Here is a 24205-nt window from a genome sequence, read left to right on the forward strand (position 1 = left end):
TACGAGTCCCTTCTATTTTATTAAAATAGTAAAAAAGGGAATAAAAAGTAGTGTCTGACACGCCTAAAAATAAAAATATCCCTTCTCTGTTCGCCTGTTTCACATCACACTAGTATATATACAATAGTAGTACTAGTTAGATTCCCGATCCGTTGGTCTCCACCACATCGCTGTAATTATCCCACCATCAACACCAGGCACAATTTCTGTGTACAAATAACAAATCAAACCACAGATCCGGATCATCCAATCCGGTACGGACCCCAATTTAACCCTGATTTTTTCGTTTTTTTAATCGGTCTAGGGCTAGGGCTAGTGCACCGCGCTGTTTTAGGTTGTGCTCGGTGGCGGTGAGGTGTTGAAGCTGCTAAGGTTAGGAAAGGATTGCCGAGAGGCGGAGGGATGGACAAGAAGAAGGTGGCGGTGCCGACGGTGTGCCATGGGCACTCGCGCCCGGTGGTGGACCTCTTCTACAGCCCCGTCACGCCCGACGGCTATTTCCTCATCAGCGCTAGCAAAGGTACGCCATCGCTGAACCCGTCACTTTTGCTTGATTTATAGATTGGGAGTGAGTGTGTGAGTTATATTGTGGATATGAATTGCAAGATGATTGAGATAGATGGTTCCTAAGGTGAAAAATGCAGTTAATTTCGTAGATACTGGTGGATTGTGTAGTCATGTACATTCGGCTGCTACTGATGTTCATCTTGGTAAGCATGTAACTGTCACAGAGACCCTGGTCCAGAATCTGGATCTATATCGATTGATTGTTACATGTGGATGCTTTATTATATTAGTTTCCAGCAATTGCTGTTTGAATTGTGAGATCGAACCATCAAGTTGTCAATACCTGATAAATTGGCTATGCTATTCAGTTGTCATTGGCTCATTGCATTTAGCTGCCTCCGCGTTTTGTGTGCATTCAAGTACAAAACAAGCCGTTGAGTCACTGATAGATGAGACCACCTCTTGTTTGCCTCCGATCCCATGGCAGTCAGTGTTTAAGTGACTTGGGTTATTGCTCTTTAACATAGCAAAACTGAGGAACTGTTGTAATGTTCAGGGCTTAAGCTGAACCAGATACTAAGTTGTTGAGTGTTGACCATATAACTGTTCTTTTGAGCCTAATTACTTGATCTGCTTATGCATACATTTGGATTCCTTGTTGGAAGTATTATCTTAGGTATCTCTTTGGTTTAGCTAAATAGTCAGTTCCTATAGTTTTTACTGTACAGCAATCATTAGATTTTTTTAGCATTATTAGTTGGCACAAGAAATTTGACTATTTATTCAGCAGTTCAATTCTACTGGATCATATCATAAATTCTGGTGAAGGGCGTGTCCATATTTATACGGTACAGGGGCAATGTCATCAGTTACAATTTGCACCGTGTGAGCTTCGTCTATTGTTGGATAGTGTTCCTTGCTTATTGCATCGCTGTTATTGATAGCATGGTTTTGTTTGCAGATTCAAATCCAATGCTTCGCAATGGTGAAACTGGAGATTGGATTGGGACATTTCAAGGCCACAAAGGCGCTGTATGGAGCGCTTGCCTTGACACCAATGCTCTGCGTGCTGCATCTGGTTCTGCTGACTTTTCAGCGTATGGTTCTCATTTCACAAAGTCCCCTGGTGTTACTGTAATTATTCCCTCTGAAGGATGCTGCATATCATTTGAATTGACCATCTGTTTACCATTCGCTGGTGTATTTTTTTCTTGTGTTATCTCAATTTGGCTATTTACTACTACATTAATTTTGGCATGTTATATGTTGTAAAGACATCTCAATTTGGCTGGGAATTTTTGTAATATAAGTCACATTTTTCTTTTCTTTTCAAGGGCTATTCTCAATTTTCATAATACATGATGTTTAAAGAGTTAGAATGCACTAAGATAAATGAGGGCTCCCGATTTGATTTCAGTATGTTACTCGATTTGGTTAACTTTTCATTGCATTTGTTAATTACTATCTACTGAAAAGCAAATATGATACAAACTATGTGAAATAAACGCTACCAAGAAACACAAGATTAACTTTGTGCTGGATGATTTGACTTGGAGAAAAGTCGAAAGTGTAAATACTAATCTATGTAAGTTAACCAACCCTTCTATATCTTGAATAATATGTCAACTGGCTGGATTTTGCACCAGCTACCTGAATGAAAAAATGAACTGTCAAAATGACATGGGATGGTTTACATGAATGGCATATAAGCTCAGTTTCCACATGATGCTCTAGATTGTCCGTTTCCATTTTTGGGAATATGTGTTGATTATCTCTTTTTTTCAGAAAAATATGGGATGCACTAACAGGCGATGTGCTCCACTCCTTCGAACACAAGCATATTGTCCGTGCATGTGCTTTTTCTGAGGTTATAGTCTTACCATATTCAAGCATCATAAATGTTCCTCTCCTGTAGTCATGTAATTCTGTTGGCTGCTTTTATTGCCCTTTTTGTCGCCTTGTTCCGATCAATTCTTTCTTTTTTACTGGTGACCTGCAACACATTCCTCTATTTTTTATTGGTTGAGTGTAATGGTGATTATTTGTATTATTTTGCGTTGTAAATTTTAGATGCCTGCTTATCATATTGGTTATTAATAATGCCAAAAATGTATGTACCCATTACTTTTGTGTGGTTGCATGGATCCCTAGAATTGATGATTTATGCAAACTTTGTCTAGGTCTCTAGGAAGTGTCTAAAAACAGTATATTTGTACCTAAAAGTTTATCAATATTCTATTACAATTTTTGGATTGACCGATTGACCTTAAATTAGCATCCTATTGAATTACTGATGTAAACATCACTTATCTGATCATCACAAGTTTTTAAGTGGCTCTAGTTGATATCATACTTCGAAGTGATCCACAGCCTTGCATTGTCTAAGAAAGTTATTAGTTTATGATGAAACAGTAGAATTTCAATTCTTTCTTATCTCCTAAGCTATCATAAACTTTCCTTTCCATTTAACTCTATTTATTCAACCTTCTCATGTGATTCAGGTTGGAGTTTTCTAATTTAACAAGGTGATCGATTATGCCTCTTGTATTTCATGGAGAATATGTAGTTTCATTATTATGTATAGCTACTTGTCCAGTTGTGTACATTCTGAAATCTGAACTGTAGCAAGATGACTTGCTAGTCTAGTCTGAAATTCTGTATAAGGTTTATTTTCTCTAGCCCAGTTAACTTACTCATCAAATAGGATTTGGAAATGTCCATCTTGAAGATAATCTTGAACATAACCTTCTTATGACTAATTCTAGAAATTTAACCATTAAATCATTTTAAACTTCTTTGAATCCCTACAGTTTCTTTCCTTCAGTTTATTTTTCGCCGCATTAACTCAGAGAGTTTTCTGCATGCATAGATTTATATCTCATCTAAAACACAAATGTTTCTTGCAGGATACCCACATGTTGCTTACAGGAGGTTTTGAGAAGATTTTGCGTATATATGATTTGAACCTCCCAGATGCAACTCCAAGAGAAATTGACAAATCACCTGGTTCTGTCAGAACTGTCACTTGGCTTCATAGTGACCAAACTATATTAAGTTCCTGCACGGATTTAGGTGGTGTGAGGTTTGTCTGCATGTACTGTTAACTGCATTATTTTTAGCTCCAGATTAGTATTGCCAATTTGCTATGTAGAAGTTGATTTTATATACAAAATAAGCATTCTGAACTGTTATTGATAGGGCCTGGCAGAGATGGCTGTTATTTGGGGTTGGGCCCTGTTAAACTGCGAACACAAAGACATAATTCAGAACTCAACTTTTACGAATTCATTTAATTTTGAAATAATAATTAAATTCTTGCACTGAAGAAGCTCCTCTATTTCCCTAGAAATCATATCTTGATCTCTGTCTTCTGTGTCTCTTTACTTGCAAAGTCTGCACCTTAAGTATGTCACTGTCGAAAGTGTGTCACGTACATATCAATGCAAATACCAATATGGACATATACATCTGTGAATCCAATGATTTTGATATAGGAATATGAGGTAATCAGATTGATTATTTACCCTTTACAGGTTTCTAGCAACTTCCTTGCACTTTTTTTAAGAACTCTAATTAAAATAATGTTAAGCTGAACTATGTATTTAAGTACCTTATCAAAACATGTGTTAAATTTAAGTTATGTATTTTTTTTTTGTTCTTCTTGATTGGTACCGCCTCTTGATAGGTTATGGGATGTAAGGAGTGGGAAAATTGTCCAAACACTTGAAACCAAATCACCTGTCACCAGCTCAGAAGTAAGCCAAGATGGTCGGTTTATCACGACAACTGATGGCTCAAGCGTGAAGTTTTGGGATGCAAATCAGTAAGACATTTCTGTACCTTACTTTGACAATGCCGAGAGATGCGTTGGCTTTGTTGCTTACATAATATATCTTGTTTTTCTGCAGCTTTGGACTTGTTAAGAGCTATAATATGCCATGTGCAGTGGAGTCAGCTTCTCTTGAACCGAAGTGTGGGAATAAATTTGTCACTGGTGGAGAAGACATGTGGGTTCGTGTCTTCGATTTCTTCACTGGAGAAGAATTAGGTAAGTCTCTCTGTTCCAAGGTTTGTCTATAGTTCTTTGTCATGATACCTACAACTTGTTTCAGAATATTCTTGCTGCAACAAATTTGCCTTGTCGAGAGCCCCCCCCCCCCCCGAGTATTTTCCTGTTTTAGTAACATTAGATTGTCACTTGCGAGGCTGCAATGAACTATGGTTAAAGTTAGACCCCATATGACGAATCTTTACTTCTTCGCTTAGTCTGTTATTCATTTTTTTTTCTTGAACACGCGCCAGAGCTGCGCATCATTTTATTAAGAAGAAGAAATAAAAAGGGGGGGGGGGGTAAGAACACTTACAACACACAACCACACTGTCCCAATTCTTCATGCACGCCTTTAAAAGATGTACATGACCTCGGCCTAAGATTGAACTTACATCTGGCTCAAGGACAAGGAGGTACGAAATCCCTCCAGGCCCCACAGCTGTAGCTCTTCACAAGCAAGCTGAAGTGCTCTAGCTATGCTAGGAGAAACCCCATTAAACACACAACGGGTGTGGTGGTTCCACAAGGTCCGCCCCTAGAATGATGAGGGAGTTAAGTCCCTTCTGAATCAGGTTTTCGACCCCTAGAATGATGAGGGAGTTAAGTCCCTTCCAAATCAGGTTATCAACTCCAACAACAGATTTTTTTCCCACCTATCAACAAGGGAGAACTCCGCAGCTTGCGAAGCAAGGATCAGTAGCCGATCATTTGCAAAATGTTGAGTCAGAATTCCCACACACAGGACAAGGTGGTTCATCATCTCTTCATCTTGATCACAATGTGGGCATTAGGCTGGATTTGGAAGGTCTCGTGTGCGAGACGAACAGCAGTCCAACATCTACCATGGGCAACTAGCCACAAAATGAAGCGGGATTTGCCCGGGCCCAGTATTTCCAAATCATTTCCCACGGAAGAGACCCTCGTATGCTGTCTTACTGGAGTACTGACCATTAGTCGAGAAATGCGAAATCTGAGTACTCCGCACCAGGTTGCAGGGCCACCTCAGAAAGAAGATCCCAAAGCAGTATACATTCAGAAATCGCAATTACAGTCAATGCACCTTGGATATCAGAAATCCAGACCTGACCAATGAGGGCCTCAAGCACTGTCCTTTTTGGGAGCCAATCTAAACACACTAGGAGCAAGATTGGCTATCCTCTGGACATGAATCCATCTATCGGTCCAAAATAAAGTTTTTACCCCACCTCCCACCTTGGTTGTTACTGCCATAGAGAAGAAAGCATGGACACAGTGATGAACTTGAATAGGAAACTTCAACCGCGGCCGACCGGGGTCAGTTTTTTTGTAACCACAGCCACAGCGCATTCTGAGAGCCCAACCAAGGTTTTGGAGATTAGAGATGCCTAGTCCACTTAGTTCTCAAGGGAGACATGTCTTGGCCCATGCCAGTAGGCTCTTTATTCAAAATTGTAGCTGATATTCTGCTTGTCTATTCACTTTGGTCCTCTCTTTTTTAATAAGTGCCAGTTGCTTGTAGACCTGAACTTCCAAAGTCTGTTTATGGTACCATTTCTTTAAGGGTGCCCTTTCTTTAAAGTTGTTTCTGGTATTATATAAGTTTGTTTCGGCTGGCTGCCTGGTTCACAGCTGTGGTTAAACAAATATTGCTAGTTGACATAAGTGTTCTGTTTCTTATGGGATCATTCCAAGCATTCTCTGTGTGGATTTGAATCTCAAGTTATTAGCATTCTTTCTTTCCTTTTGTTTTGCAAAACATGATTACCATTCATTTGAAGTAGCTCAGGGGTCAGGGATGTTATAGAAGCTATAGAACATTCTGTTTTCATTACATGACAGTCGAATATTCATTCCATTGCAGTCGTTATTGTAATTTATTATTATTATCCAAAAAACTATGCACCTGACTATCCTCACTGAACTTGCGGCTATGTTGCTTTCTGCTAAACAGCATGTAACAAGGGGCACCATGGTCCGGTCCACTGCGTACGGTTTACTCCAGTTGGTGAATCTTATGCATCAGGATCCGAAGATGGAACCATCCGAATCTGGCAGTTGGGTCCAGCTAACAGCGACGAACAGGAGGCAGCAAATGCAAACGGGAAGACAAAGGTGGGGTAAATGATGTCACACGCAAGATCGAAGGCTTCCACATTCCTTAACTCCTAAGGACGTGCAGGCAGAGGGGTAGGGATGCACGCTTGCTAGGAGACTTTTGTGGGATGCTCTTTCCCTTCCTTCCTCCCAGAATCGGTTGTTGTAAACTTGTAAAAGTATAAGCACTGGCCTTCTGTGGTTGGGTTTCCTGTAACAGCACCTAGGTGAATGGTGGAATTTTGTTGGGGGTCCTCCTTGTACTTCTCAAAGTCTGGAGGGTACTCCCACTGAGGTGAACGAATATACAAGAGTAAAAAAAAGAGAGAGAGAGAGAGACAATTTTATGTTTTTTGCGGTTAAGGTTAAATATACCATTTTTAGTTCGTTATTAATCGTGTGCAGCTAAAGAGTAATCCACTCCCACGAGGATGATTGTTAGCCTGGTCGCGACACCGAAGTGGATTTCCATAACTGCCTGTCCCTTTGATTGAGCTAGCAAAGCACTGTACACTGAAGCTTCCCCTTCGATGGTGCTGTTTGAAAGTTTTGAGATGCTCAGCGGCATGTCCTTTGTTTGGTTCAGGTAAAATGAGATGAAGCTAAAATCAGACGGAGCTAGTGAGTTGAGATGGTTTATGTATCGAAGAGCAGAAAGGCTCAGATCAAACAAGAGTGTGGAATTGTCAGAACACAGAACTGTCAACTGCTAGATAGGCCAGGGGCCGAGGGCCATACAGAAACAACACGAATGCTATGTATAATCCGAACTCAGAGAAGTCAATCATCGCCTTTCCTAGTGATATAAACTAAAGAAAATCCCCACCAGATCCTTTACCCAAACAATTGCAAACTCCGAAGGAATAGTAAACACTATCGTTAACCACGATCGGTGGTGCATTTCACTCGGTGGAAACCTTGGAGACCTTGGGAACATCCACGGGGAACCTGTCGATCTCGTCCATCCACGGGTTGGTCTCCTCCGCCGGGTTCACCGAGCGGAGCGCCCTCCACACGGCGCTGTTGCACTTGAACCCCGACCCGAACGCGATCTGCCACACGCGGTGGCGCCGGCGGATCCTCCCCTTGGCCTCGCTGTAGGCCAGCTCGTACCAGAGCGAGCTGCTGGACGTGTTCCCGAACCGGTGCAGCGTCATCCGCGACGGCTCCATGTGCCAGTCCGTGAGCGACAGGTTGCTCTCCAGCTCGTCCAGCACGGCGCGCCCCCCCGCGTGGATGCAGAAGTGCTCGAAGGCCAGCTTGAAGTCCGGGATGTACGGCTTCACCTTCTTCATCTTGAGCACCTTCTTGGCGACCAGCGTGGCCATGAACAGCAGCTGCTCCGACAGCGGCAGCACCAGCGGGCCCAGCGTCGTGATGTTGGTCTTGAGCGCGTCGCCCGCCACCGCCATCAGGTCCCTGGACAGCGACACGCCCAGGACGCCCTCGGCGTCCTCCTCCTGCGTCACGCAGCCGAAGCACCGGTCGTCGGCGCCCTTGTGCGTGCGCACCGTGTGCACCAGCTCGTACTTGGCCCGCCGCCGGTCGGACCGCCGGTTCGAGAGCAGCACCGCCGCGCCGCCCATCCGGAACAGGCAGTTGGACACCAGCTTGGAGCGGTCGTTGCCCGAGTACCAGTTGAGCGTGATGTTCTCCGTGCTGATCACCAGCGCGTACGACCCCGGGTGCGTCTGCAGCAGGTCCCTGGCGAGGTCCACGGACAGCAACCCCGCGCTGCACCCCATCCCGCCGAGGTTGTAGCTCACCACGTTCCCGCGCAGCTTGTAGTGGTTCACCACCATGGCCGACAGCGACGGCGTCGGGTTGAACAGGCTGCAGTTCACCACCAGGATCCCGATGTCCTTGGGCTTCACGCCCGTCTTGGCCAGCAGCTCGTCCACGGCGCCGAACATCACCTCCCGCGCCTCCGCGCGCGCCTCGTCCATGGACGGGTTGGGCGGCACCCGTGTGACGGCGGGGGGAAGGTACGTGTCCTCGCCGAGCCCCGAGCGCTCCAGGATCTTGCGCTGGAACTCGAGGCTGGCGTCCGTGAAGCAGCCGGTGAGCCTGGAGCAGCGCATGAAGGTGTCGCGCGTGCACCGCCGCTCGGGACCCGGCTTGTAGCAGGCGAAGTCCACCAGGTACACGGGCCGCGGGCGGGTCAGGAAGTAGGCCGTGCCCAGGAAGACGAGCAGCGTGGAGCAGGCCACCACGGAGATGAGGTTGAGGCGGAGGTGCGCCCACAGGTCGGCCACGTCGCGCGGGGACAGCGTGGAGAGGTGCACGGCGACCAGCACCATCAGTGGGGTCAGCAGCAGGTACATGCCGTGGGTGATGAGGTAATGGTACCCCAGCTTCACGTACTTGAGCCGCACCGACTGCTGGAAGTCCGGCAGCTGCCGCGACGGCGACGGCGTGGCGCCCGTGGCGGCGGCCGGATCGGTCGGCGGCGCCGGGTTTTCCATGGCCCCTCTGTAACAGAGTTCGGTCAGGTCAGTAAAGCGAGAAAAACAACAACGCCGAGATGAAACTTCACAATCTTGTGCTTTGTTGCTTGTGTAAAGGATCTGAGTAGAGAGATATGGCTAGCTGAAAAAAATGCAACGCGTTTCCTTAATTTCTTCAACATCCGAGTCAAGAAGTTGCCACAAAAATCGACCAAACAAAAATGAATGTAAAGTAACCCTCATATTTTTTTTCCTTAAATCTGAATTATCAGTTATCTTAGGTGCCAAAGAACAGCAATTCAGAACAGAAATGGTCACAAGTTTTTCTTTCTGTCCCCTTGTAAATTCGAAGAGATCACTCCCAAACAATAGCGCGGAAGAAACTAATCAAGCCGAACAAGAATCTTTCTCGCGAGCTCAAGATCCGATCACGGAAATGGCTACGGGTTCCCTTCCTCAAGGGTAGGAAAAACGAGCAACAACGGATCAAATACGCCATGTGCGCGATCAACAAAAGAGGAAAGGCGTCTCGATGCGTACCAATCAAACTGCAGAGGAGCCGCACCAGATCAAGTCCCCTGTGATCGGAACCAGGCTCCACTCGAAGCACGACGGGGAAGGAACTCAGGGAGGAGAGGAGCGGCCACCTCCGTTCACTGCCCCGCCCGCCGGAGCCGGGGTTTTAATAGAGGAGGAGGAGGAGGAGGAGAGGGCGGTGAAGGCGGAACGGTGCGAGGGTCCACCTGACAGCTTCGGCGTCCCCCGACGGGCCTCTGGCGGGCAGGTGGGCCCGTATCGAGATGGCATGGGCTGGCCGAGGGTTGGGGGCACCAGCGGTCAGCGACATCTGGCGGTGGCGGTGAGTTTGTGAGATGTGGGGCGGAGAGAACGTGGCTGGGGTGACGGGATTTTCTTGCGGGAACAGCCGGCGGTTTGTCCGTTTTCTCCGCGGATCAACTGCAGTTTGGATCTGAAGTCGCGAGACATCTTTTCGGAGGATTAGCAGGACTCTACTAATTCGTGGATAAGGCAACTGTCGATGTGAAATGGAACTCTAGCAGAGACAGGAACGGTATGATGGTACGGCGAGATCATGAATCCATCCATGATTCTCTGACGATTGACGAGTTACAGTCACGACGGTCCTTTGACAAGTCACTGTGCTGAGAATTTTCCTCTGACGCATTCCTGGGGTACCAAAAGCAAGAAGGGGGGCGACTTTGACTGGCGTTCAGGCTCATCAGGCCTTCCAGAACCGGGGGGTGTCCATGGAAGCTTCCACACGTTGTTGCCGCACGTCTCGTCGGCGCTCGGCGACCGTGGACCTGCCACGGAAGGAGCACGCGAGCGCACGGCGGGACCATTCAGCTCAGCTGGCCTGGGAAACGTGAAGCGGTCCACGCCTCCACGGCCTGACTAGGTTATGGCCTACGTCTCACTCACCTGGGCTTCACGCCTCCACGTATTGCAAGTTGGTGTGGACCAAATTTTAAGTTGAATTGGCTCGTAGCAATAACAATTACCTTTTCTGTTAATTTTTGGAGTAATTTAGAAATTTAGTCCTTTCTATTAATTGCTATTTAAGAATTCGTAGTTCATCAGTGTTATTAGTCTTTGTCCTTTTAAATTAGATCTGATGTATTATGAATCTATACATATATGTGTTTGTTCCATTTGTACTTAAGCAATTCAAATCCTGTTATAGAATGCCAAGTATGTTTGTGATGTTATATTTTCTTTGCACTTCATACATATTTTATTATTTGAGTAATTTTTATCACAAATTCCATCTTAACAATGCTATCCACTTAATTAAGCACCTCTTAAATATCCAAGTGCAGGTACACTAGGGGTGGCATCAGGGTTGTACTTGCTGAATATCACTAGAACATTCTCATCCTTGCCACGCAAAAATCGTCGCATCCCCGTCCCTGTCTCTAGTCCTGAGGACAGATTTTGTCCGCCTCCGCCTCGACAGGGGACAACATACCTGATGGGTATCCATACACGACTATGCCTCATAATCTAACAAGTCACTTGCCAATTTGCCATGTTATCGTTCATGTGTCAAAGCCTTATGCATTATGACATTTTCTATGAAGATTGCGAGCATCATAATTAATTGTTTTCCATGAAAATGTGATCATCACCAAATCTACGATTTTCTATTGTTTTACCACAGAAGGTTTTTAGAGACGACACATATTGTATGACAATAGTTTTTCTTCACAAGGACGTCATATCATGGATTAGGTACTGTGAGGAAAATAAACCTATATATTAATGCAAATATCTAGTCATCACATCAGGCCACATATGTTGTAATGGTTATATAGTTAGAAAATATTTGTTGCATTCCTTCAAGTAAATGGGTCACATTGCATACATAAGGAAGTTGGCTAAATACATATTTATTTATTGATATTGCTGAAACAAGAAAATAGTAATGGGGAATATTATTATTTAAGTAGAATGCTAGGCTTGTGGGGTCTTGGACTTAGGAGCTTGGTGGTGGGGCACAAATTTGGCAGCAACACTGGCCAGAAAAAGGAGGAGTCCTCTTGCGAAAGGTAGATTTGAATTGGTGTTCTCCGTACCACACTTGACATTGGATATTACAATTTTTAGGAACACATCGTTGTTGTACCCAATCACAGCTCACATCATCTGCAAATTGCTGGTTAGTGTATTTTCTCAACTCAATATATTAGGTACCAAAAAGTATGTATGTACCTCTTGAGGGGAATGATGTTGATTGTATAATCATGACAAACACAAGAGATACTGGCTGCGTTCGGCTGGTATGAAAACCAGCCGAATTTCACTATTACCGGATGAAAAACATTGTTCACGCTCTCATAAATTCCTCCAGATTCATCCAGATTTCTCCAAATTCCTCCGAGCGAACAGGCCTACTATAAGGCACGCGTTCCCCATTGTGCCACATCTAGAGGCTGCCATGATTTGAGGAAAGAACAATTTGCAAATGTGCTTATACTTCAGTGTGGTCCTTGATAGGCTCCTTAGATGGTATTTATAGAGGCATGGACTATGATATAATAAATACCAGTTGTCCTTATCTATATTAATGTTTGCATATCTCAGTGGCATGTTGTGTAATCTTGATAGATTGAAATACTAAATGTGACCATATCCAAGTTACATATATAGTATTGTTTATTACCTTCAATCATATTCCCTTCCTAGTGTCATTAATTGCTTTAGAATTAGTTCAACATAGTCTAATACTATTCTAGAACACATCATTCGTGATGGCCTTAACTCTCATTTGGCATTGATTAATTGTTGGCAGACCATTCAATTATGTTTCTTTATGAAAATAAACTTGAAATTGCTTTGTTTGGATGATTTTCTTCCTTGCCGCATGCCTTCACCTATATTAATGTTTGCATATCTCAATGGCATGTTTTATAATCTTGATAGATTCAAATACTAAATGTGACCAGGTTACATATATAGTCTTCTTTATTACCTTGAATCACATTCCCTTCGTAGTGTTATTAATTGCTTTTAAATTAGTCCAACATGGTCTAATATTATTCTAGAACACACCATTCATGCTAGCCTTAACTCCCATTAGGCATCGATTAATTGTTGCAGACGAAATTATTATGTTTCTTTATGAAAATAAACTTGAAATTGCTTTGTGTGGATGATTATATTTTTCTCCTTGCGGCATGCCCTTATCTATGTTAATGTTTGCATATCTCAATGTCATGTTTTGTAATCTTGATAGATTCAAATACCAAATGTGACCATATCCAGGTTAAATATATAGTCATTTTTATTTCCTTGAATCAAATTCCCTTCACAGTGTCGTTAATTGCTTTTGAATCAATTCAACATTGTCTAATACTATTGTAGAACACATCATTGTGCTGGCTTTAACTATGATTAGACATTAATTAATTATGGGCAGACCAAGCAATTGTGTCTCTTTATGAAAATAAACTCCACATGGCTTTGTGTGAATGATTATATTTCTCGTTGCCGCATGCTAGAGCATTGTAAAAACATGTTCTTGTTAATTTAGTATTATTTTTTTTGCAATCATCTCTCTAAGAGAAAATGGCATAGGGTTGAATAATTTAGACCTTGTTCCGTTTTGTCGGGATTTTAAGTGCTTGAATGGGATTAAATCCCCAACAAGTCGAATCCCCATCAATCACCTTCAGTGTAACTCCCTAGAGTCCAAATGACATAGGTCTACTCTGTCTGCTGAGCGAACCACACACTACCTCCAAACCTCTTACACTTTCATCCATGTTTCACGTAAAAAAGTTAAACCGGGGATAGTGGCCTAACCCACCCTTAACAACTAAAGTGGAACTGAACCCGCACAAGCTCACGTCAATATACACATGGGTCACTATGAGCTAAATCCTTATTGGGCCATAGTCGCATACACCCCCATCAAAAAGTCCAATGTCCTTATCATCCCAAGCTCGATGGTGTCATCTTCGGTGTCCCTTGATGTCCCTGCTAGAGTTAAACCTAATGGAGCTCAAGCTTGATGGCGTTGTCATCGGCCGTCACTGCATGATCCCAAAGCCACCATGGCTTCTCCAACCGGTGAGGAACTGAGGATTGGGCTAAGGAGGAAGAAGGGTTCTCTACTTCTCTTGATTGCTGGTGGGTGGTGAGATGAGAGCCTTAGAGGTGGTGGCGTGGACTGGTGGTGGTGAGCTGGGTGTGGCCTGTGGGCGAAGGTGGCACCATATGTCCGCACAAGCTTTGTGTCGTGCGTAGTGTTGCGCCTGCCCACCCGTATCCCATGCGTTGCTTGGACGCGGGAGTCGGACTGATGGTGGGGGCCACTGGCTAGTACGGTACAAAGAGATGATGTGATTTGGGGAGAAAATCTAGGGTTCCACACTTCTACTGTTTATATACGCCATCTTTGGGCTTGGGTCAAAATACTTGTATTTTGTTATTTTGACCTATTTTCGCAGAAACTCTAGAATTTCTAGGAACTTGATAGGTAACAGGGACGGGAATATACAGAACGTTCTCACCCCACTATACTCGATGGGGATGCAATTTTTCCATTAAAAAATTGGCAGGCAACTAGGGAGCAAATTCGTCCTAAATCCATTCCCTAATGTATCAAATCCCCATTAGACATTGGAGATCAGGTACCCATTGTCATCCTAAAGTACTAGACCTACACTACATCCTAGGTCCAAACAGATTATGGACATATACCCGTTTGCCATGTCGGCAAGCGGGTTTGGCTTAGATCTGTTTGGACAGTGACACGGTGCGAGCCAGGTTAGATGCACATTTTAGGAATCTAGGGGCCCAGATGATATAGTCTTTACCAAGTTTAAGGGTCACTACTTTACTTGGAAGATGAAATTAGAGAGGTGCCTGACGGTTTACTTGTTAAACGCTTTAGCACTTTTTATTCTACTAGCAAAAAACATGTTCGTGCATTGCAATGGGAGAAGAAAAAAGCTACTCCATTTGTTCTTAATTATAAGTCATTCTGGCTTTTCTAGAGACATCGAACTCTATAAAATTTGAAAGCTATAGTTTATTTTATGATGACCATGACATATATAATATAACTTAATATTGGGCATAATATGACAATGTCCTATTAAGTCTTCCAACTTTAATATTTTTTTCTATTATAAGGCACAAAAACATTTACTCATAAATATATTATAACTTTAATTTTATACTATCCATATGTTGATAGAGTTAGATATCGAGGTCAATCAATTTCTTTAAGAATCCATAAAAATATTTAGGAAACAGAATCCATAAAAATGTATAATTCTAATATTTGATTACAATCCATAAAAAGTTAGTTGCCGTCATGTCAAGGATTATACTGGTATATGCTACATCTTGGTAATACATTTATTTACAATTAGATTGTATAATAAATTGTTCAAGATTTTAGTTTACAGTTTGATTAGTTGGATCATCGTCTGATTGAAGTTCTATTAAGAATAATGAGTTTTATTCTTAATCAAAACTACATCAACAATTTAGTGGTGAGAACATTTATTTATTAGCATGACGTAGAGGATGAGGAGGGCAATGATAGAGTCGACAAGGATCCATAGAGGAGGTCCATCGTCGAAGTCGCTCGAGGGATGGGTAGGAGAGAAGAAGCGCTTCGAGTCAGAGGACACAAAAAAATGGGACGGACACCGGAGATCGATTGAGCGGCAAAGCAAGTGCAGCACTATGGCTAGCACGTTGTGTTTAAACTTCTAAGGATGCTAGGAAAACATCCCGATGAGATGCAGGAGTATAGTATAGGCAATGTGGGGGAGTATTTGTCTTTAAATGAGTTATCCCGTGGTAAGATTGTGTCTTCTAATATGTTGCGGATACTCTACGAGAATCTTGGACTTTTGTGGCGCACCTTACGAAAGAAGGAATGTCTTTTTAGAGTTATAGGTCACCTAGTCCATAAAGGTAAGTTAGGCCTTTAAAAGGAGATAAATGCTTTTTAAAGTTGTGGCTCATGTGGACCACAAAGGTAAGTGGGTCATTAAAAAGACTGAGACAAGAAAATGAAGATTGGAGAGGATATCTTGTACCGTAAGTAAGCAAGGATTTTGATATCAAGAATGCAAAAGTGACTTCAAAATATTATTACATCAAGTTTTGCAATACCCTTCTATACTCTAATCTAGCAGCCCATAATTTTCAGTTTTTATGTTTATAATTATAGGATCATGCCCTGCGTTGTACGGAAACAAAATAATGTCACGAAAATTTTAAGTTTGGACGTGTCTTGTACTATTAAAAAATGATTCTTTTAGAGTCATGAGACGGCCATATATTCCACTCTTACTGCTATCATTTGTCTTCACAACTACAAGAAGCGGTCTAACATTAAGCACGCCGCGCGGGGAGTAACACAGTGCAAATACCGTCCACCTCAGCACGAGCTGAGCGTCGATCACAGTTGAGGTTGACAGACACAGGATGATGCTCTTTGCTCTGTCTATGGCGATGGACTCTGCACACGGAGAAGGCCATCGTATAATTTGATTTTAAATCATATTAAACTTCCCCAGCAACGCTCGATGTTCTTCTAGTTATCATAATGTAAAGTCACAAAAGTTTTGCCTGTGGGCTGCAATGGGAGCTAAAAGGTTGACACAAGATACAAAAATGAAATAAACCTAGCTCGAGTTATTGACTAATTTCACGGTTCCATCATACCTGAGCAAATCTAGGGTTTTGCTAATAATTGGAGATAAACTCCTGAGATATATCCATTAAAATTGGGATCAACGTCAAGTTGGCCAAGGAGCAGGAGTAGCCGCAACAGTTTTTGTATATTCACTACGCTATAAACTGTGAATAATTTGGAGGCCTCACAAAGCTCCGGCTCCTCTTGCCGAATCACTAGTGTACATACATGCGGGAAATGCACCTCAAGGAGCTGCCACATTCGCTTGCAGTTGGCACAGCCACCAGGCACCCGAACTCTACAGGTTGAGAATTAGCGCATGAGTAGGTTAAATTCCTTTGTACGTAGGAAACTTGCAGACAGGCGTTGATACAAAGCACACATCGAAGATGTAAACATTGGTTATGTCATTGGAAAACAGACAAAACTATGAATTGAAAAGGCTGAAACTCTGAGTAGCGAGACTGAAACTCTGAATCACTAAGGCATTTCCTTTCCTTCTCTTCTAGTTTCTGAATAAGAATTAGCAAGGCAGGGTTGGAAACGATCAAACAATACTAAGATAACCACTAAAGATAACTCACTGGTGAAGCTTCTACAAGAGAATCGAGTTACATACCTCGATTGACCTATCTCATTACTTTCCACCCATCTCTTGAAATCTCCAATGATCATCTGCGTACAGACAAAGGAGCAAGAGTCGGCACGCGTCACACAATCTGGCAAGCTGCGGCATGTCTACAATGTTGTCAGGAGCAAGGAAATTCCTCTCAATTTGGTCAATGCAGACAATCTTCAGAGACGACACCGAGAAAACATGGCGGAGCACAAGCAAATGCAAATGCTTCTTCATCTGTTCCTGCTCAAGACTTTACCAAACAAAAATCATAAATCAAATCATTTCTTTCTTATTGTTTCAAAAAGAAATTCCAAGCTGGGTCACGTGAAACACCCTCGCATGCGCATGCGATCAGTTCTGTAAAAATGAAGTACTGGAACATATCATTTGGAAGGAACAGAACAAGAGGAACAAGACATCGTCGCACGTTTACTACTAGCTACAGCACGAAATTACCATACAGTAACGCAAATGCAGTACTAATTGCTACTGAAACCCCAATCAGACACCATAGTGATCGATCATTAAACTTATCTTACAGACACATCACACCATGCTGTCCTTACACTACACAATGACCAACAGACCAGACATCTATTAAAGCAACTAGCATGTGCACACACACATGCATGGAGGCCACGCACACCACACCAACTGGACCGCGAAGAAACAGAGGACTCATGCATCTCACGGCGCCGGTGAATCGCCCAGACGACGCGCAGCTCCTCCACAGCGGAGCAGGTCCGCCTGCGCGGCGCGACGCTTCGCGTAGCTCTCAAGGATCATGAGCAGGACGCAGAGGATAAGGAGGGCGATGATGGAGCCCACAAGGATCCACGAGACAAGGTCCATCGTCGAACTCGCTCAAGGGATGGCTCTGGAGAGAAGCAAGTGCTCTTAGGAGTACTGTGTAGGCAATGAGGGGAGTATTTGGCTTTAAATGAGCTATCTCGTGGTAAGATTATTGTGTCTTATGGTACGGTGCGGATACTCTACGAGAATCTTGGACTTTTATGACCCACCTTATGAAAGAAGGAAGGGATTTCTAGAGGTGTAGCTCACATGGACCACAGAGGTAAGTTAAGCCTTTAAAAAAGAGAAACAATGATGCTGTTTAGATTGATGGCTCATATGGACTACAAAGGTAAATTGAGTCTTTAAAAAGATAGAATAAAGGAAATGGAGATTTAAGAGGATATCTTATACTGTAAGCAAGCAAGGATTACAAAAGTGCCTATTCCATCGATCTTTGCACGACCCTTCTCTACTTGAAACTAGCAACCCATAATTTTTAGTTTTTATATTTATAATTATAGGATCATACCCGTGCGTTACAACAGAAACAAAATAATACCCTAAAAATCTTACGTTTGAACATGCGTGGTACTATTCAAAAAAATTATTCTTTAAGAGCGATGTGACGGTCATTCCACTCTTGCTGCCATCGATGGCCTTCCACAACCAAGGATGAGGTCTAACAAGCATGCCGTGCGGGGAGCTACACGGTGCAGATGCCGTCCACCTCAGCGCAGGTTGAGCGGTGGAGACGACGCTCTATTCATGGTGATGGACTGGGCACACACACGGAGGAGGTCATCATGGCAGCGTGGAGGGGCACGTCAGGATTTGACGACGGCCAATGCGAGGAGTGTTTTTGTCTCATTAGAACTTGGCCGGACTCCCACACTTTTATGTTAAGTAAAGGCTTTTATTAAGAATAATAAAAAATATTCAATCCTAGTATTATTTTCTTGACCATATTTTCATTATTATCATAATAAAAAGTCATAAAAGCTTTGTCCGTGAGCTACAACATGAGCTAAAAGCTTGACACAAGATACAAATAATGGAATAAGCTTAGCTCGAGTTACTGACTTATTTCAGATCCCGTCCCACCTGAGATAAGCTAGGTTTTGGCTAATAATGGGAGATAAACTCTTGACATATATCCATTAAAGTTAGAATCAACGTCAAGTTGGGCAAGGAGCAGGAGTAGCATCAGTTTTGGTTTATTAACTATGCTCTAAACCATGAATAATTGGGAGGCATCACAAAGCTCCGGCTTCTCTTGCCAAATCGTTCCTTAACCTGCTCTAAAACCAATTGAAGGACTGTGTAGACGACCAGAGGAGGGGGTGAATGGGAGCCTAATCCAATTTTCTTTCAATTTTAGCTATTGTCCCAATTTCAACCTCAAAGCGCTCGCAAACTCAAATACATGTACATGTGGAAAGTGCAGCTTAAGGAGATGCCACACATTCGCTTGCAGTTGGCACAATACTGGGCACCCAAGCTCTATAGATTGAGAATTAGCACATGTGTAGCTCAATGCCTTAGGTAGGAAACTTGCAGACAACCATACAAATTAATTGATACCACCCTCTATCCCAAATTATATGTCATTTTGGGTTTATTATGTATCTCACGGCGCTGGTGGCTCGCCCAAATGACACGCAGCTCCTCTGCCGGGGAGCAGGTCTGTCTGCGGGGCGCGACGTTTCACGTGGCTCCCAAGGATCATGAGCAAGACACAGAGGATGAGGAGGGTGATGATGGAGCCGACAAGGATCCACGAGAGGAGGTCCATCGTCAAACTCGCTCAAGGGATGGGTCTGGAGAGAAGCAAGCGCTCTTAGGAGTATTGTATAAGCAATAAGGGAAGTATTTGGCTTTAAATGAGCTATCTTGTGGTAAGTTTATTGTGTCTTACATTGTATGATGTGGTTACTCTATGAGAATCTTGGACTTTTATGACCCACCTTACAAGAGAAGGAAAAGATTTTTAGAGGTGTAGCTTACGTAGACTACAAAGATAAATTAAGCCTTCTGTAAAGAGAGAAGGAAGTGCTTTTTAGATTGATGGCTCACATGGACCACAAAGGTAATTTAGTCTTTTTAAAAAGGTAAGTTAGGTTTTTAAAAAGATAGAGAAAAGAAAATGAAGATTGGGGAGGATATCTTATATCGTAAGCAAGCAAGGATTTTGATCACAAGAATGTAAAAGTGCCTATTCAATCGATCTTTGCAAGGCTCTTCTACATTCGAAGCTAGCAGCCCATAATTTTGAGTTCTCATCGTTATATTCCAGCGTAAAATAAAAAATTCTCTCAAAACGATATATGGTCATAAGGTATTGTGATGCATCGGGCTTCGAGCCTATTGTTCTAAAATAATACTCTCTCCATTCAAAATTATAAGACGTTATGATTTTTCTGGATACGTAACTTTTGCTATACAGTTAGATATCCACTATGTCTAGATACATAGTAAAAGCAATGTATTTAGAAAAGCTAAAATGTGTTATAGTTTGGAATGAAGGGAGTAGATTGTTTTTACGGACAGCTGGGAATTTCACTATTTTCCCCATGATTAATCGATAACAAAAATTATATGAAACTATCTTGCCATAAAAAAAATTATATAACTACGAACGCACATATATCAGAGTGTAATCAACCCGAAAGAGACTGCTCAAGCTCAGCTGAACTAGAAGATGAGGCAGAACATCGTCCATAGAAGGTTTACCCTTTTCTAATGTATATTTGCTAAATGGTCAATGTTCTTTTCATAGGTTCATTTCGTAGTTGCTACAGTGCAAGTATGATTAGCACTACAGTAAAGAGCATGTTGTCTTTTTTTCTGCTTAGCACAACTCCGGCTCCAAGACCCATGTTAGATTTGTAGTTAATATTTTATCGAAATTGTAAACAGAATGAGTCACGTAAATTCACTTGATAGGCTCCAGATCTGTTACACAGATGGCATGTTTTATTATTCATATGTTTTTGGTACTTTTTTCTTTTATATATGTCATTGTGGGCATTCCAATTATAGATGTACTTAGGAGACATGTTTTAATCAATCTATTCTTTATTTGCGTTGAGTCGATTTTGGTTCAGTCTCACAAGGATGCTTGATACAGAGCTACATATAATCCTTTGTACTTTGGTTATGCAAAGTTGAATTTTGATTTATTATTTTATATAAGCATTTTAGTTAGTTTAACCAAAGATCCACCTTATTGATCATGATGTGAGCCCATAGCAACACACAAGCTATTAACCAGTAGAGATATACCCTCTCCATCTTAAAATAAGTGTCGCTACGGTACTGTACCTAAGTTTGACTAGGTTTGTAGAAAATATTAGCAACATTTATATCTCTAAATGAGTTTATTAAGAAAATAGATGGGACGATCTACGTAATGATATTAATTATGTACTATAAATATTGATATTTTTTTGTATATATTTAGTTAAAATTAAATACGTTTAACTCCTCGAGAAATGAAAACAACATTTATTTTGAGAGTAGGAGAGTATATAGATAGAAGAGAGAAGAGAGGAGGAGAGTTTATTTCTCTTTTTTATTTCTAAATATAAACACATCAAAGCCATACCTACGTCCGCCACACGAATGATAAACCCGAATGCCAACTTTGCTGATGTGGATAAGGGTCCTCTGAACTCGATCGTATTTCCAAATGGAAGTAGTTTTGGCCTGCAATCCTAGATCCGTCGTATTCTATCCTATACTTTTATAAAGCAAAACCTCACTAAAGAACTATCTCATTCCACAGCGCTCTACGTCATCACTAACAAAAACCGCAACAGTTAATCACGCCTGAATCACCCAGCCATTAGATTACCACTAATCCTCCTATCTGCTCGACTGCATGCGCACTGCCCGGTCATCTCCAGCACCTCTTCACCTCCCCACAAATCCAGAGAAACGGTCATCACCCACTCATCTTTGATAAGAAGGTGCACCCAGCAGAGACGAGCGCATACAGCACCACCAGGTGAGGAGCACCATGACGGCCCCCAGCTTCTCCCCTCCGTCATCCGCGGATCCACCACCACCGAGGTCGAACCTCTCCACACCATGACCCAAGAAGAGGAACACTGCGATCTCCTCCTGCGTGAGCTCCCCACGACCTCCTCGCCGTCTTCCCCGCCCTTGACCCGCTGGAGCTGGACACTGCTGCCTGCCCCACGCGGCCACGCCGGTGTACGCGCGGAGGAGCCGTGCGATCGAGCATGAGGCTGGCACACAGCAGGGGCGGATCTACCAATATGGCGGCCTCCAGACCTCCGCTCCGGTGAGAACCCCCCTGCGGACTGCCTCTTCTTCGTGCGTGGCAACGCTCGGCTTCTTTTTTTTTTTCGCGCGACGGACGGAGGTCGGAAGGTAGACGACGGCGGACGACTCTGCGCACGAGCAAACTACTGGACTCCTGCTAGGCCTATTGGGCTGTGTACAAAAGCCCAATGGAGGCTGAAGCGTTTTATAGTCTATTAGACTTCAGCAGTGATTTTCCCTTTCTGTTGTGTCGAATCAGTCTATAATTCATGTTGGGAATCACTGTAGCTCCACTCTTTGTCCCCATGTTTATTACTTATTACTTTAAAAATTCCAGTATAATCTTAGAAAATTCAGATAATACGTTTCAATACTTTTGATCTTTTTTTCATCATAGTGAAGAGTGCTTATTATAATTTCTGAGTTGTCCAATAGACAACTACTTGCTTATGTTTCCATATTACATCTAAAAGTTCTAAATACTCAGTGCTCCATAAGAATAATACGATAGCCATCACTAATTCCCGCAGCAACGCGCGTGGAATTCTTCTAGCAAGAAAACAAACTCAAGTAATTTTTCGCAAGCAATTTCCAGTCGAAATTTTGTACCATTCTCGGTGGCCAACATTCTTGAGTGGCCAAATTGTTTGCCACTTGAGTGGCCAACATTCTTCATCCATCCGGATGCTCCCCAAGTTCCTTGCCACTCGCCTCTACGTCGACAATGGTGCGCACGGAGGACGACCCTCTCAGCTTCCTTGACAGCGACACCGCCTCTGCCGCCACACTTCGTCCTGGTCCCTCTCGTGGTGCAGGGCCAGGTCATCCCGCTGGTCGACCTCGCGCGCCTCCTCGAGAGGAGCGCGGAGGGCGGAGCGCGCGTGAGCGTGGTCACCACGCCGCTCAACGTCGCGCGGCAGCGCGGCGTCGCCGAGCAGGCCGCACGCGCTGGGCTGCTCCTCGAGTTCGTCGAGCTCCCCTTCCCGCCGGCTGAGTCCAGTCTGCCCCCCGATTTCGAGAATGCCGACATGCTCGCTCAACAATAGCCAGTTCCTCCCTTTCTTATTGGAGCTGCGGGAGCTCGCCGGCCCGTTCGACGCCTACGTGCGCTCGCTAACGCCGTGCCCCAGCTGTATCATCTCTGACTGGTGCAACCCATGGACGGCCGGCGTGGCCAGGAGCCTCGGAATCCCGCGGCTGTTCTTCTACGTCGTGCTTCTTCTCTCTCTGCGACCTCCAGGCCTCCAACCACGGGCTGCACGAGCGGATAGCCGCGGGCGGCGACCAGGACAAGCATGCCGTGCCGGTTGTGGTGACGAAAGCCACCGCGCCCGGTTTCTTCACCCACCCAGCGACCCAGCTGCTGCGCGATGAGGCCATGGAGGCCATGCGCACAGCCGATGGCGCAGTCGTGAACACGTTCTTGGACATCGAGGCCCAGTTCGTGTCGCGCTGCGAGGCGGCACTGGGCAAGCCGGTGTGGACGCTCGGCCCGCTCAGCCTCTGTAACCGGGACGCCGAGGCCACGGCGTCGCGCGGCAAGGTGCCCGCCGGCGCCGCTGGTCAGCAGCAGGCCATCACGGCGTGGCTGGACAAGCAGGCCCCCGGCTCTGTCGTGTACGTCAGCTTCGGCAGCGTCGCGCGCAAGCGCCCCAAGGCCCAAGCAGCTGTTCGAGGTCGGCCACGGCCTCGAGGACTCCGGCAGGCCGTACCTCTGGGTCGTGAAGGAGTCCGGGGCAAGCACGGCGGAGGTGCAGTGGTGGCTCCAGGATCTGGAGGCTCGCACGGCCGGGCGCGGCCTCGTGGTCCGCGGCTGGGCGCCGCAGCTGGCCGTCCTGTCACACCGCGCCGTCGGCGGATTCGTCATGCACTGTGGGTGGAGCTCTCTCCTCGAGGCCATCGTGCATGGCGTGCCCGTCGTGACGTGGCCACACTTCGGGGACCAGTTCTTCAACGAGCAGCTGGCCGTGGACGTCCTCGGGGTCGGCGTGGCCATCGGCGTGACAGCTCCGGTGTTCATTCTGGACGACGAGTCCGTGGCAGTCGTGCGGGGCGACATCGTGCGGGCCGTGTCCGCGTTGATGGGCGGAGGGGAGACGGCTGACGAGAGGAGGAGGAAGGCCAAGGAGTACGGGGAGAAAGATCACAGGGCCATGGAGAAAGGAGGCTTGTCCTATGAAAGCTTGACACGGCTGGCACAAAGCTTCATGCGGAGTGAAGTCAAAGAACACCAGGACAGATGA

General features: G+C 44.4%; 2 protein-coding genes and 1 pseudogene across 3 annotated transcripts; 2 read left to right on the top strand and 1 right to left on the bottom strand.

The window, feature by feature from the left end:
* The first annotated feature begins 137 nt into the window (after positions 1-137).
* On the top strand, positions 138-7026 carry LOC136476004 (uncharacterized). 2 transcript variants are annotated; one of them, XM_066473670.1, is made up of 8 exons: positions 382-520; positions 1298-1392; positions 1469-1604; positions 2293-2374; positions 3414-3589; positions 4193-4330; positions 4416-4555; positions 6489-7026. In XM_066473670.1, the coding sequence occupies exons 3-8, from the start codon at positions 1480-1482 to the stop codon at positions 6656-6658; spliced, it is 831 nt and encodes a 276-aa protein (XP_066329767.1). In that variant the 5' UTR covers positions 382-520; positions 1298-1392; positions 1469-1479; the 3' UTR covers positions 6659-7026. The 2 variants fall into 2 exon arrangements, with proteins under 2 accessions (XP_066329766.1, XP_066329767.1); XM_066473669.1 differs by lacking the exon at positions 1298-1392 and having other exon boundaries at positions 138-520; positions 6489-7025.
* Positions 7027-7255: 229 nt separating this feature from the next.
* On the bottom strand, positions 7256-9794 carry LOC136475998 (3-ketoacyl-CoA synthase 11-like). The gene is made up of 2 exons (XM_066473661.1): positions 9619-9794; positions 7256-9103 (listed from the first exon to the last, which is right to left on the bottom strand). Exon 2 carries the CDS (start codon positions 9094-9096, stop codon positions 7534-7536), a length of 1563 nt encoding a protein of 520 aa, XP_066329758.1. The 5' UTR covers positions 9097-9103; positions 9619-9794; the 3' UTR covers positions 7256-7533.
* LOC136468712 (UDP-glycosyltransferase 73C3-like) lies at positions 9611-24205 on the top strand (annotated as a pseudogene).

Source organism: Miscanthus floridulus, chromosome 8 (genome assembly GCF_019320115.1).
Source record: "Miscanthus floridulus cultivar M001 chromosome 8, ASM1932011v1, whole genome shotgun sequence".
Lineage (NCBI taxonomy): Eukaryota > Viridiplantae > Streptophyta > Magnoliopsida > Poales > Poaceae > Miscanthus > Miscanthus floridulus.

Bases quoted from the DNA above. Each gene is read 5' to 3' on its own strand.
- LOC136476004 (XM_066473669.1), top strand. From the start codon at position 403: ATGGACAAGAAGAAGGTGGCGGTGCCGACGGTGTGCCATGGGCACTCG. The intron at 1,605-2,292 runs GTATGGTTCTCA...TCTTTTTTTCAG, and splicing joins GGTTCTGCTGACTTTTCAGC to AAAAATATGGGATGCACTAA. The intron at 4,556-6,488 runs GTAAGTCTCTCT...TCTGCTAAACAG, and splicing joins CTTCACTGGAGAAGAATTAG to CATGTAACAAGGGGCACCAT.
- LOC136475998 (XM_066473661.1), bottom strand. From the start codon at position 9,096: ATGGAAAACCCGGCGCCGCCGACCGATCCGGCCGCCGCCACGGGCGCC.